This window comes from Coffea eugenioides, unplaced genomic scaffold (genome assembly GCF_003713205.1).
Source record: "Coffea eugenioides isolate CCC68of unplaced genomic scaffold, Ceug_1.0 ScVebR1_2558;HRSCAF=3609, whole genome shotgun sequence".
Classification (NCBI taxonomy): Eukaryota; Viridiplantae; Streptophyta; class Magnoliopsida; order Gentianales; family Rubiaceae; genus Coffea; species Coffea eugenioides.
Window position 1 is genome coordinate 1 of NW_020863054.1, and position 13,140 is coordinate 13,140.

Sequence of the window (13,140 nt, forward strand, 5' to 3'; positions counted from 1 at the left end):
GCTTTAATTATGTTTTCGTAAGCCATATGTCCATCATAGTTCCATATTCTGAAAATGTCTCCATGTTTATTGTCCATGAGCTCGACTTTAACTTTCTTGAAGCAGCGGATATAAATTACTAATCCGCCAGTTATTGAGAACACCAACAAGGGTACGCCAAGACCTATGATGTAGTATCGGGTGTGATGTCTGTGATTTCCCACAACAGAAGGAGTATGAATTCCCACAACAGATGGAGATGCACCACAAATAGTGGAATTGTAACGCAAGTGTCGATTGCCGGCAAATCTTTCTAAACCAAACTCAATGACAAGCTCGCACGGAAGTTCACCTTCCAAAGCATTATAGGACAGGTCGACGTCCCCCAGTCGCATAAGAGACGAGGGGACAGTGCCAGAGAGAATATTGTGGGCAAGATTCAAGGTCCAAAGGTACCACTCCAATTTAAGAATGTCATCCCCAAATTGGGTAGGAATTGGGCCTGTAAGTTGGTTTGAGGAAAGATCCAGAATTTCTAGAGAAGGCATATTGAAAAGTCCAAGAGGGAAGGAACCACTTATTTGGTTAGAAGAGAGGTCCAAATTAACTAGAGCAGACAGATTGCCAAGGGTCGGAGGGATTTGACCAGTCAGCCGGTTGGACCCAAGGAAAAGATATTCCAAATATTTCAAATTTCCTATTTCAGAGGGAATGGAACCACTTATGTGGTTAGAAGAGAGGTCCAAATTAACTAGAGCAGTCAGATTGCCAAGGGTCGGAGGGATTTGACCAGTCAACCGGTTGGACCCAAGATGGAGATATCCCAAATATTCCAAATTTCCTATTTCAGAGGGAATGGAACCACTTATTTGGTTAGAAGAGAGGTCCAAAGAAAACAGAGTATTTAGATTGCCAAGGGTCGGAGGGATTTGACCAGTCAGCCGGTTGGACCCAAGGACAAGAAATTTCAAATTTTTTAAATTTCCTATTTCAGAGGGAATTGAACCATAAATAAGATTCAAGTGAATGTCTAGCCGGAAAAGATTTGTCAAATTAAAAAGAGCCGAAGGAATTGTCCCATTGAAGTGGTTATTACTGAGGTCAAGGGAGTCAAGGTTAGACAATTGGCCAAGAGTTGAAGGGATGGGACCCCCAAAAGAATTCTTGCTCAAGTCTAGAGTAACCAAATTTGTCAAATTTCCGATACCTGAAGGAATTAAGCTTTCAATCCAGTTCAAAGAAACATCAAGTTGCGCTAGTTGTGTCAGGTTTCCTAGAGAAGACGGGAGCTCACCTTCAAGTCCATTGGAAGACAAAATGAGATAGGCGAGTTTGGAGAGTGCACCTATTTGATGTGGGATGGCTCCGTAAAAGCCATTTTGACTGAGATTGAGGGAGACTAATTTGGACAAGTGGCCAAGAGTTGGAGGGATGGAACCCCCAAAAGAATTGTGGCTCAAATCTAGAGCAACCAAGTTCGTCAAGTTTCCGATACCCGGAGGAATTAAGCTTGCAATTGAGTTCGAAGAAACATCGAGTTGTGCTAGTTGGGTAAGGTTTACTAGAGAAGAAGGGAGCTCACCTTGAAGTCTGTTGGAAGACAAATTGAGATAGGTGAGTTTGGAGAGTGCACCTATTTGATGTGGGATGACTCCGTAAAGTTCATTTCGACTGAGATCCAGTCTAACCAGGTTCGGAAAAGAAGAGAAGCTCAAATTTGTCAAGTGATCTTGAATTCTGCAGTTCGGAAGTAGTATTTCGGTAACACTACCAGCATCGTTGCAAATGATACCAGACCAGTGGCAGTGGGCAGAGATGTTTGTTGCAGTAGTACTGTCTCCCCACCAGCCACTCTTGCGCAGTGCTTCAGCTTCCAATAAATTCACAGCAGACTCCTTTGCCGCTGCTACTGCAACTGGTGCAATAGGCAGTATCATGAGAAGAACAACTCCGCTGCATACAACATCCATCGATGCTATAGAACTATGAAAGGCCGTAATTAAGATAAGATGGATGAAATGTAAGCGCCCGCCCTGATTAAGTAGTCTGGATTGAAAGACTCGCACTTAAAATGGAGTGCGGTCAGCCCTCAGCAGTGTTTGTGGTCTTCCGCATTTGAATGGTACGCTGTGTGGAATTTCTCGTAAAAATGCCACGCAATTGGCTATATTGACCAATCTTATTGTGAAGGAAAAGAATTATAGTTAGAATTGGACTCTTAACAAGTGGCATACGGTTCTACTAAATTGAACTTCAACTGAATTGGTAGCCTTTGTCAAAAGCGGTTCAATCAGAAGGAAATTACTCACAACCCTTTTTTTCAAAAAAATTTTTTTTTTTTTAAAACGCACTCCATTATCTTCACATGGTTCTCGAATCTAATTATTGCTGTTTGTGCTAAAGAGTAAATTATAAATTCTAAGGACAGATTTCTATTTTTTAAAAAAATCTAATTGTAGCTCAGATATATAAGGCTTAGTCTGTGAGTTTAGGAGATTAAAAGGAATGAAGAACGAACAATTTAAGTTATGATAAAAAAAAAAAGGAAAAGAAGTATTAGAACTTCTTTCGTTTCTGTTGTTTGAGATTAGCGAGAAGGGGAGCAAATTAGTAATATTTCGGTCTTAAAAGTACATTTTAACTCTTTTGCCTTCTACGGGCAGTCAAATTCATGACATGCCTTTGTTCAAGGCATTTGCGTACATGTGAACACTATAATTAAGAGGAAATTACTTGCAGCCCTTTTTTTTAACAAAAAAAAAAAAGTTTAAAAAACGTACTCCACAATCCTCATATGGTTCTTAAATCTAATTATTGATCTCTTTGTGCTAAAGAATAAATTCTAACTTCTAAGAGCAGATTTCTAAAACCCAAAAAAAAAAAAAAATTGTCAATCTCCTCAAATTCACAATTCATCTTTTTTGAATAATGAATTTTTATTTATTTATTTGAATAATTAGTAACGCATAAGATGTACTCATCTTTTTTCACAATTCATTAGCTTAAACCTGTGATTTGGAGGGATTGTTCAGCATTGATTACTGGATAATGGGCATTGCTCAAATTCACATCTTTCAAGTTTCAAAAACCAGTCAAATTTGTCGGGCTGAAAGGTTTCTATTCAACTATGTTGATTGTTCTTAAAAGGCAAATGCAGTTTAGACACTTCTCAGAAAGAGAATGATTCAATAACTTTATTATTTCTTTGAACTGACATATTTTTTTAGAAAAGGACTTTTATCAGATACGTATACAATTCTACCCAATCGAAATTCGAATAAATTGGTAACCTTTGCCAAAATTTAAGAAAAAGTGGTACAGTTAAACAGAAATTATTCATAACCTTTTTTCTTATTTAAGAACATTCTCCATCATCCTCATATGCTTTACAAATCCAATGGGTGTCCTCTTTTGTGCTAAAGGGAAAATAATGTGATTAACAGTAAATTTTAGCATACAAGGCTTAGTTTGTGAATTTAGAAGCGAAAAAGAAACAAGAAAAGGAGAGAAAGTACTGGCACTTTCTTTGACATTGTTTTGACAGTCTCATGAGAAGAAGAGAAATATAAGTAGAGCTGTTAAACGAACTAACCTGTTCATTAGCTTGGCCCGTTTAGACTCGTTCGAAATTTTATATGAGTCGAATTCGAACAAATATTTTGGCTTGATAAGTAATCGAATGAACACGAGTTCGTTCATGAACATGGACCTAATTGTCATTTTACAAAATTTATGGTTAATATTATATTCCTAATTCCATACTTAATTGATCGCAAACATGTGTTTCATTGTTTGTGAACGGCTCGGTTATATTAAACGAGTCGAATTCTAACTAGGATTTTCCTTAACGAATCGAACACCAACACAGATTTGGATTTCGAATATTATCGAATGAACATGAGTTTTGTTCGAATAGCTTAACAAACAGAATTCAAACATGAGATACTCGACTCTCGACTTGACTCGTTTACAACTCTCTAAATATGAGTAGTAAATAATATATATGCTGGCCTTAGAAGTGTATTCTCCTGCTCAAATATGTGAACGGATAATTTCGCCCCTTTGCCCCTCCATTCTGTCAGGTCAAATAGCAAAAGTTGATAGAATGGCCAAAAACTTAAACTAACTTGTCTAAGGGTTTAAATAACATATAATATAATTTGGGGGTTAAAAGTGTATAAAAGTGATGGATCGCTTTAGGAGTCGGCTGAGGAATTTACTCTTTTTTACTAAATGAAGTGGCTAATTCCTTCTATACCATTTCAGGTCAATTGCATGAATCAAGTAGCCTGGGTTAGCTTGGATTTTAAGTCTTGCATTTACAATCAAGTCAAGGTCCTTCGAATCTAGTAACCGACATGGACATTTTATTACGCGTTGTAATTTGAAACACTCGCAAAGCTGTCTTTTTCGGCCTTTGATCTCATTCCGCTTTTGAGAATCAAAGTCGGTCTTTCACTCGGGTCTTGTGTGCAAGTTCTCAGATAGAGCCCCAACTTCAAGTACAAATAGTTCAACAAAGATATAGCTTATTTGTTTTAAGTCCATTGATGGTAAAAGTTTCTTAGATAGTGAAAAGGTGGAATTTCTTTTAATTTTTTCTTTTCCCTCTTACGTTTACAGTGCATTTTATTTTCATGGAAAAAAACAATACATAGCCTAGAAGTTTCTCTCTGAATCATATTATAGTAATTTTACAGATGTACAAAATTTGGCTTCTCCTATTTGGGCAAATTGCTCAATCCCTTGTATTTTTGCGTAATATGACATGACCTCCTTTAAAGTTTCAAAATACTTACATAATCTCCTATAACATTATGTATAATGAAAAATGGATTGAAAGCATCTTCGTTTACGATGATTGACAGAGATGTGGTGTTTCGAAAGTATGTTTGATAATAAAATTATAAAATCCACTTAACTCCTTTATAGTTTTGCATAAATATTCACTTAATCTGCTCTAGTTTCGTATTTATCTACACAATCCTCTTATGATTTTATGAAAAGTTATTAGACCCTTATTCAATTTAGTGCTTGAAATAAGGACAATATTATCATTATATCTAACATGTTATGAAGACTATTTTTCATCAAACTTCCCATTCACATAAAATCATAAGGGGGTTATGTGGATATTTTAAAACCTCTGAGGGATCATATGGTATTATGCAAATGCACAAGAGGGTAGTCAATAATTTATCCTTCTTGGCTTCTTATTTAGGATCTTGGAATTTTGATAATTATTTTTAGGATAAATTACGTATAACCCCCTTGTAATTTTATATATTACCCCGTGACCTCTTAAAATTTTAAAATTTCCACATAATTCTCTTGTAGTTCTATATAAAGTGAAAAAAGGAAGGAAAACACCATTAGTAACGGCAATTGCCCACAACAAATGTGTGTGATAAAATCATAATGTCCACTAAATCATCAATAATTTGCATGAATATTCACTTAATTCTCGAGTGATTTTTACATTTATTCATATAATTTCTTTTTGATTTTATGCTCATTATTTGTTTTAGTGCTTAAGTAACATCGACATTGATATTTCAGCTAATTCCTGTCAAATTCTTTCTGAGGTAGCGTGAGTTTAAAGGTCTGCATTTAAAATCTAAGTCAAGGTCTTTCCAATCTGCGTCTTAGGGGACCAAGGGAGGCATGTAACGTGTTCTTTCCGGCCTTGATTTGATTTCACATTTGAGAGTCAAGTTCACTGCAATTGTTGTGCAAAATTTCTTGGAAGACTTTTCTGCAGGACTTAAACACGTGGAAGGCTTTTTTGTTTCTTGACCAGGCTTTGTTTTTCCTTTTCTTTCCGATAAGGGTAAAATACACTTTGCCTCTATGTGGTTTAGCAATTTTTCATATAACTCTCTCAGTAGTTTTAAAAGATATACATAACCTCCTCATAATTTAAACTAAATTGTCAAAGTAACGAAAATGATCTTCTGTAACAGAAGCCAAGGAAATATCGAGAATATTCTTGTTTAAAAACCAAAGTGGTTGAATTGACCAAAATATATAAACTTAATATGTATGGCACTTTAACCCTTTATGGTTTTATATTTTATTATATAACTCCTTATAGTTTTTATATTTTATTATATAACCCCTTATAGTTTTTCAAATATATACATAACCCCTCTGAGATTAATTAATAATTTTCAACTTCACAAAAGGGTACTTTTGACATTTTAGTTTGACTCCATTATAGAATGCAAATTCTGTAAATTTGACAGTTTAATTTAAATTATGAGTGAGTTATATATAATTTTTCAAACTACAAGAGAGTTATTTGAAAAAGCGCTAAACCACAAGGGGGATGAAATGTGTATTGCCCTTTGGATAATTTAAAGGAGTTGCCCTCTCAAGAATGACTGTATTAAGGATGACTGTATATTGCCCTTAAGAGTCAATGAGCCTTTCCCTGCCATGACCTCCAAAATACTTAGACCCTGTCTGGATTAGTGGCGGAGCTAGAAAAAAATCTCAGTGGGGGCAAAAATAATACTAAAATATTTTATCTGCTCTTTTTCTAGTTTTTTAAGCAAAAAAAAAAAAAAATCACCAACAAGTGCAAATGATACGTATATTCCATGAAAAACATAAAAAGACAAACTCAAAATTATTAATGTAATAATAATTTTATTTCAAAAACAAACTAAACTATTTACAATTGTTCACGACGAGTTTTCATATTTTGATAATTGTTTACGATTTTCTCATTTTGAACTTCACGAAGTATATTTTTCTCAATATAAGTAACTAAATAATTATTCATCCAAGTGTCTCCCATTTTATTTCGTAACCGATTCTTCACTATATTTATAGCTGAAAAAGCCCTTTCTACTATAACTGTAGCAACAGGCAAAATCAAAGTCAACTTTAAGAGCATATAAACCAATAGATACACGATATCAACAACGGATCTTCTGTCCCACACCCTGTCCCATTTTTTATTATATTACTATTTCTCCTACATAAACATTATGTTTTAGTTCTTTTTTATTTTCTTAAGATCCAATAACTATTAATTGAGTAATACACAAAATTTAACAAACTCAAAAAATTAAAATGCATAAAAAATGAGATTTTTTATGAATTTTTTGCTATATTTTTAATTTTCTATTATATATTACTTTTTTGAAGCTGCTGTATTTATTTTTTACTCAATTATTAGTTATTGGATTTTAAGAAAATAAAAAAGAACTAAAACATGATATTTATGTAGGAGAAATAGCAATATAATAAAAAAATGGAACAGAGAGTGGCACAGGGTGTGGGACAGAAGATCCGTTGCGCACAATATCTCTCTTAGTCTCCACCAACCTTTGAGCTAGATCAGAGATTTTTCTTAAATCGAGAAATTCCTTAGCTGATTTCAAGTCATTAATATAAGTGTGCAATTCAGTGTCAAGTGCAAGAATATCCAACTTAGAATATCCAATTCAGTGTGGGACGGCATATGGGATGTGCTTATGAGCAAAGTTCGGTGCAGATAGATTTGTGGCTTTGTTGGGGGGGAAAAAGGGAAATCAGAGGAGCAATAAATGATGGAGGAAAAGGAAATTGGGAAGTGGGGATAAAGGAAGTAAAGGATGGATTAAGAAAGATAGACCATCGGTTGTAGGGGGGGAATTGGGGACAAAGGAGGAAAGGGAATTTGGGGAGTGGAGGCACACTCAAAATTACGTTAAAATTGTATAAATATTATAAGAATTTAAGGGGGACAGTGGGGGCCCGTGCCCCCAGTGCCCCCACCTTAAATCCGTCGCTAGTCTAGATTATTAATTTTTTAAGAATATTTTTATGGTTTTGGTGATTTTTTTTTTTACATATTTTTTAATTTTACCTCACATACATCATATCCGAAAAAAGTGTTAAGTAATTTTTTGTTAAAAAAAAACTTTTCAAAAAGTGCAATCCAAACTATCTCATTAATAGCCGAAGTTTGAGTTTTAACTAGATAGCCCCTAGGATTTTTGAAATTATTTTTTTTGCACTTAAAAATTTATAAACTGCTTAATTTTACTCTCTTACAAATTGATAAAAGAATTTAAGTTATCTTGTTAAATTATGCTTTTGGAAAATCTAAGACCATGATAATTATACTTATTGTTAGTGTTTTTTTCTTTTTACGGGATTAGTAAGATTATCAAATTCTTGATGGGGGTTTTGTGATTTGGCACCATTTTACCCTTTGTAGTGCAACTATAAAAGAAATTCTAAACATTATACCACACTAGGTATTGCAAACTCTCTATGAGTACTTGATTTCAAAAAAGTATTCATTAGTTGGTGAAGAGTTAGAGAAAGTTATTGTGTTCAATGTGATGAGAAGGAGGAGACGGGGGAAATTACAAACTTACTTGTTTGGAAAGCAATTTTTTTGTTTGGAGAAAGTTATTGTGTTCAATTGCTATATTTTTTGTGAACATATTTTGTCAATCATCTTTTTATCTCACATATATCAAATCGTTACAGTAATTTTTTTACAAAAAATTCAGAAAAATGCATTCCAAACATGACCTAAGTTTAGTTTCCTTTTTTCTTTTTCTTTTTCTTTTTTTTTGAATTGCTATAATGTGAGGGAGTAAACATTCTTATACTATATAAGAATGAGTTGTGGTAAAAAAGGGTTTTGAATTTCAACCGCATGGATAAGGGTATTTTTGAAATGTGAAATGATGTGGAGTTTATTTTTAACTTTGGATACAAGTGATGGTAGTATGTGTTTTGGTATGTTTACAGAAATCTCCTCATATTTGCACATTTAAAGCGTTTATTTATGAAGACATTTGGGTACTTTTGGAATATAGAATTATTTTATAATCATTTTTGCATCATGTACAAGTCATACAAGCTTATGTATTGGTGCAAATACTTAAATGGTGTTACAAACACATTTACTTGAAGTGTGGTATTTATTGTGTAATTGAAATAAAGGCATGTTGCAATAATCTTACCGCTTGAGGATATTCAATTGCTTAAAACATATTCAATTGTCATTGTCATGTACATCTTAATTAAACTGAAGAAAATGTGGGTATGTTAATGAATTTATACCTCAGCATCGATTATAGTTGTTCAAATGCCTTCTCCTTCACATTCTTCAGTTTTTTTTCTTTCGACTTTCGAGATTGGGCTATTTTTACTGCCTTTACACTCTGCATTCCAAAATGGTTTTCAAGTGAAACTATTATTGGTGGTTCAATTTGAGGTGAGTTTTGTTTGTTAATTTTATTGTATATGTGGGTGGTTTTGGTGGTGTGTCGCGTCGAATGACTACTTCTATCGCAAAATTTGAAAATCTGATTGCATAATTTAACTATAATATTATGATTTTTTCACAAATTTGGTTGGTCTGTGTAATTTGAATTGTGTAGTTATGATGCAATTGGTTTGGAACAACTGCAAGAAAAAATTTTCCGAAGAGTATTGTGGGAGTTTGGATTTAATGACTTGATATGGACAGTTAAACAAGCACCATGACATACGTGTTTTAATATGTCACATCTTTCATAGTTCAAAAACCGGTCAAATTTATCAGGCTGAAAGGTTTCTGCAACCAAGTTGATTGTTCTTAAAAGGCAAACGCAATTTAGACGCTTCTCAGAAAGAGAATGATTCAGTAACTCTATTATTTCTTTGAACTGACATATTTTTTTGGAAAAGGACTTTTACCAGATACGTATACAATTCTACCCAATAGAACTTTGAATAAATTGGTAACCTTTGCCAAATTTTAAGAAGAAGTGGTACAATTAAAAGGAAATTATTCATAAACTTTGTCTTATTTAAGAACATTCTCCATCATCCTCGTATGCTTCTCAAATCCAATGGGTGTCCTCTTTTTTGCTAAAGAGGAAATCTAAGGGCAAATTTTGAAAATGTGATTAACAGTAAATTTTAGCATGCAAGGCTTAATTTGTGAATTTAGAAGCGAAAAAGAAACAAGAAAGGAGAAAAAGTACTGGTACTTTCTTTAACGTTGTTTTGACAGTCTCGTGAAAAGAAGAGAAATATGAGTAGAGCCATTAAATGAACTGAACTGTTCATTAGCTCGGCCTATTTAGACTCGTTGGAAATTTTATATGAGTCGAATTCGAACAAATATTTTGACTTGATAAGTAATTGAACGAACAGGAGTTCGTTCACGAACATAGACTTAATTGTCATTTTACAAAATTTATGGGTAATATTGTAATACTAATTTCATGCTTAATTGTTTGCAAACATGGGTTTAATTGTTCGCAAACGGCTCGGTTATATTAAACGAGTAGAATTTGAACTAGGATTTTGTTTAACGAATCGAACACCAACACAGAATTAGATCTCAAATATTATCAAACGAACATGAATCTTATTCGAATACGTTAACGAACAGAGTTCAAACATGAGATACTCGACTCGACACGATTCGTTTACAACTCTAAATATGAGTAGTATATAATATATATGTTGGCCTTAGAAGTATATTCTCCTGCTCAAATATGTAACGGATAATTTCAGCCCTTTGCCCTTCCATTCTGTCAGGTCAAATAGCAAAAAGTGATAGAATGGCCAAAAACTTACACATTAACTTGTCCAAGGGTTTAAATAATATATATATATAATATTTGGGGGTCAAAAATGTACAAAAGTGATGGATCGCTTTGGGAGTCGGCTGAGCAATTTACTCTTTTTCACTAAATGAAGTGGCTGGCTAATTCCTTTATGCCATTTCAAGTCAATTGCATGAATTAATTAACCTGGGTTAGTTTGGATTTAAAGTCTTGTATTTACAATTAAGTCAAGGTCCTTTGAATCTAATAACCGACATGGATATTTTATTACGCGTTTTAATTTGGAACACTCACAATGCTGTCTTTTCCGGCATCTGATTTCATCTCGCTTTCGAGAGTCAAAGTCGGTCTTTCACTCGGGTCTTGTGTGCAACTTCTTAGATATAGCCCCAACTTCAAGTACAAGAAGTTCAACTAAGATATAGCTTATTTGTTTTAAAGTCCATTGATGATAAAAGTTTCTTAGATAGTGAAAAAGTGGAATTTCTATTAATTTTTTTTCCTTTCCCTCTTACATTTACAATGCGTATTATTGTCATGGAAGAAAAACTATTCATAGTCTAGAAGCTTCTCTTTGAATCATATTATAGTAGTTTTACAGAGGTACAAAATTTGGCTTCTTTTATATAGGCAAATTGCTCAACCTCTTGTATTTTAGCGTAATATGACATGACCTCCTTTAAAGTTTCAAAATACTCACATAATCTCCTATGACATTATATACAATAAAAAATGGATGGAAAGCATCTTCGTTTACATAAATATCTACTTACGTCCTCTATCGTTTTGCATAAATATTCACTTAATTTGCTCTAGTTTCGTATTTATCTACACAATCCTCTTATGATTTTATGAAAAGTGATTAGACCCTTATTCAATTTAGTGCTCGAAATAAGGACAATATTATCATTATAGCTAACATCTTATGAAGACTATTTTTCATCAAACTTCCCCTTTACATAAAATCATAAGGGAGTTATGTGGATATTTTAAAACCTTAGAGGGATCATATGATATTATGCAAATGCACAAGAGGGTAGCTAGTAATTTGTCCTTCTTGGCTTCTTGTTTAGGATCTTGGAATTTCGATAATTATTTTTAGGATAAATTACATATAACCCCCTTATAGTTTTATATATTGCTACATGACCTCTTAAAATTTTCACATAATTCTCTTGTAATTCTATATAAAGTGAAAAAGGGATGGAAAACACCATCAATAACAGCAATTGAACTAGATACCCTCAACAATGTGTGTGATAAAATCATAATGTCCACTAAACCATTTCTAATTCGCATGAATATTCATTTTATTCTCGTGTGATTTTTACATTATTCATATAATTCCAATACGATTTTATGCAGGATGGTTAGGCCATTATTTGTTTTAGTACTTAAGTAATAGCGACATTGATATTTCAGCTAATTCCCGTCAAATCTTTCTGAGATAGCATGAATTTAAAGATTTGCATTTAATGTCTAAGTCAATGTCTTTCCAATCCGCGCCTTAGGGGGACCAAGGAAGACTCGTAACGTGTTCTTTCTGGCCTTGATTTGATTTCACATTTGAGAGTCAAGTTCACTGCAATTCTTGTGCAAAATTTCTTAGAAGACTCTTCTGCGGTGCTTAAACACGTTGAAGACTTTTCTGTTTCTTGTCAGGCTTTGTTTTTTCCTTTTATTTTCGATAATTTAAAGGGTGTTGCACTCTCAAGAATTAATATGTCAAGGACTTTTTAATGAGTGCTGAAACTCATTAAAACACTTAAATCGCACCTAATTTACAATATGAATACACACAATTATTCTTCTGAAATAATTACACTTTTGCTAAAATATTAACAATCGACGCCCTTTTAACCAATAACGCGTGTCCTAGAAGACTCGTTAGTCGAACCTATTAAACGAAATACTCTTTTATGGCTTGACTTTTATTTAAAATAGTTCTTAACTGTTTCTTTAACTGGACTGCATCTAGTATGTTGAAAGACTTTTTAATAATATTGTGGATCAAAACATACATAAGAATTATATACTAAGAATTGTAAAGCTAACACATTTGGAATGAATACATATGAGTTTATATGTGGTGGTTTTTGGTATGAATAACTAATTCAAAGGCTAATTGCATGAAATTATCAAATTATACATATGATGTAATGCACCAATTATAATCAAAACCATGCCACTCGAATTAAGAAAGAAAATTAATTGACATCTAAGACAAAATGTTTTAAGAAGAAATATCTTTTATTATCTAAGTAGGTGAAAAAACTATCTTTAATATCCTACCTTAGTTGATATGACCTACAACTCGATATCTAAATCTTTAATGTATGACTTATAATAAAAATGAAGTTCAGTTCGTTTGATTGTTTAGTCTTAACATACTTGGTAGGATTATGGTATAAATATTTAATTAAAATAGTTGATACATTTATATTTCACAGATGTAAGTTACAAAATAAGTAACATTGACCCATAAAACAAATTGAAAACTACAATCTTAAAACAAGAATTAAACAAGTAGACTACCATGTTCAGGAATGAAAAACAATGTATAATTAGGACTAAAAGAAAAGTTTGTTGC

General features: G+C 33.0%; 1 protein-coding gene across 1 annotated transcript; it reads right to left on the reverse strand.

The window, feature by feature from the left end:
• Positions 1-119: 119 nt before the first annotated feature.
• On the reverse strand, positions 120-1,949 carry LOC113756921 (probable leucine-rich repeat receptor-like protein kinase At1g35710; the record flags this gene model as incomplete). Its single annotated transcript, XM_027300392.1, has 1 exon — positions 120-1,949. A coding segment is annotated over exon 1 (1,830 nt), but the record flags the coding sequence as incomplete, so codon positions are not given.
• Positions 1,950-13,140: the final 11,191 nt, after the last annotated feature.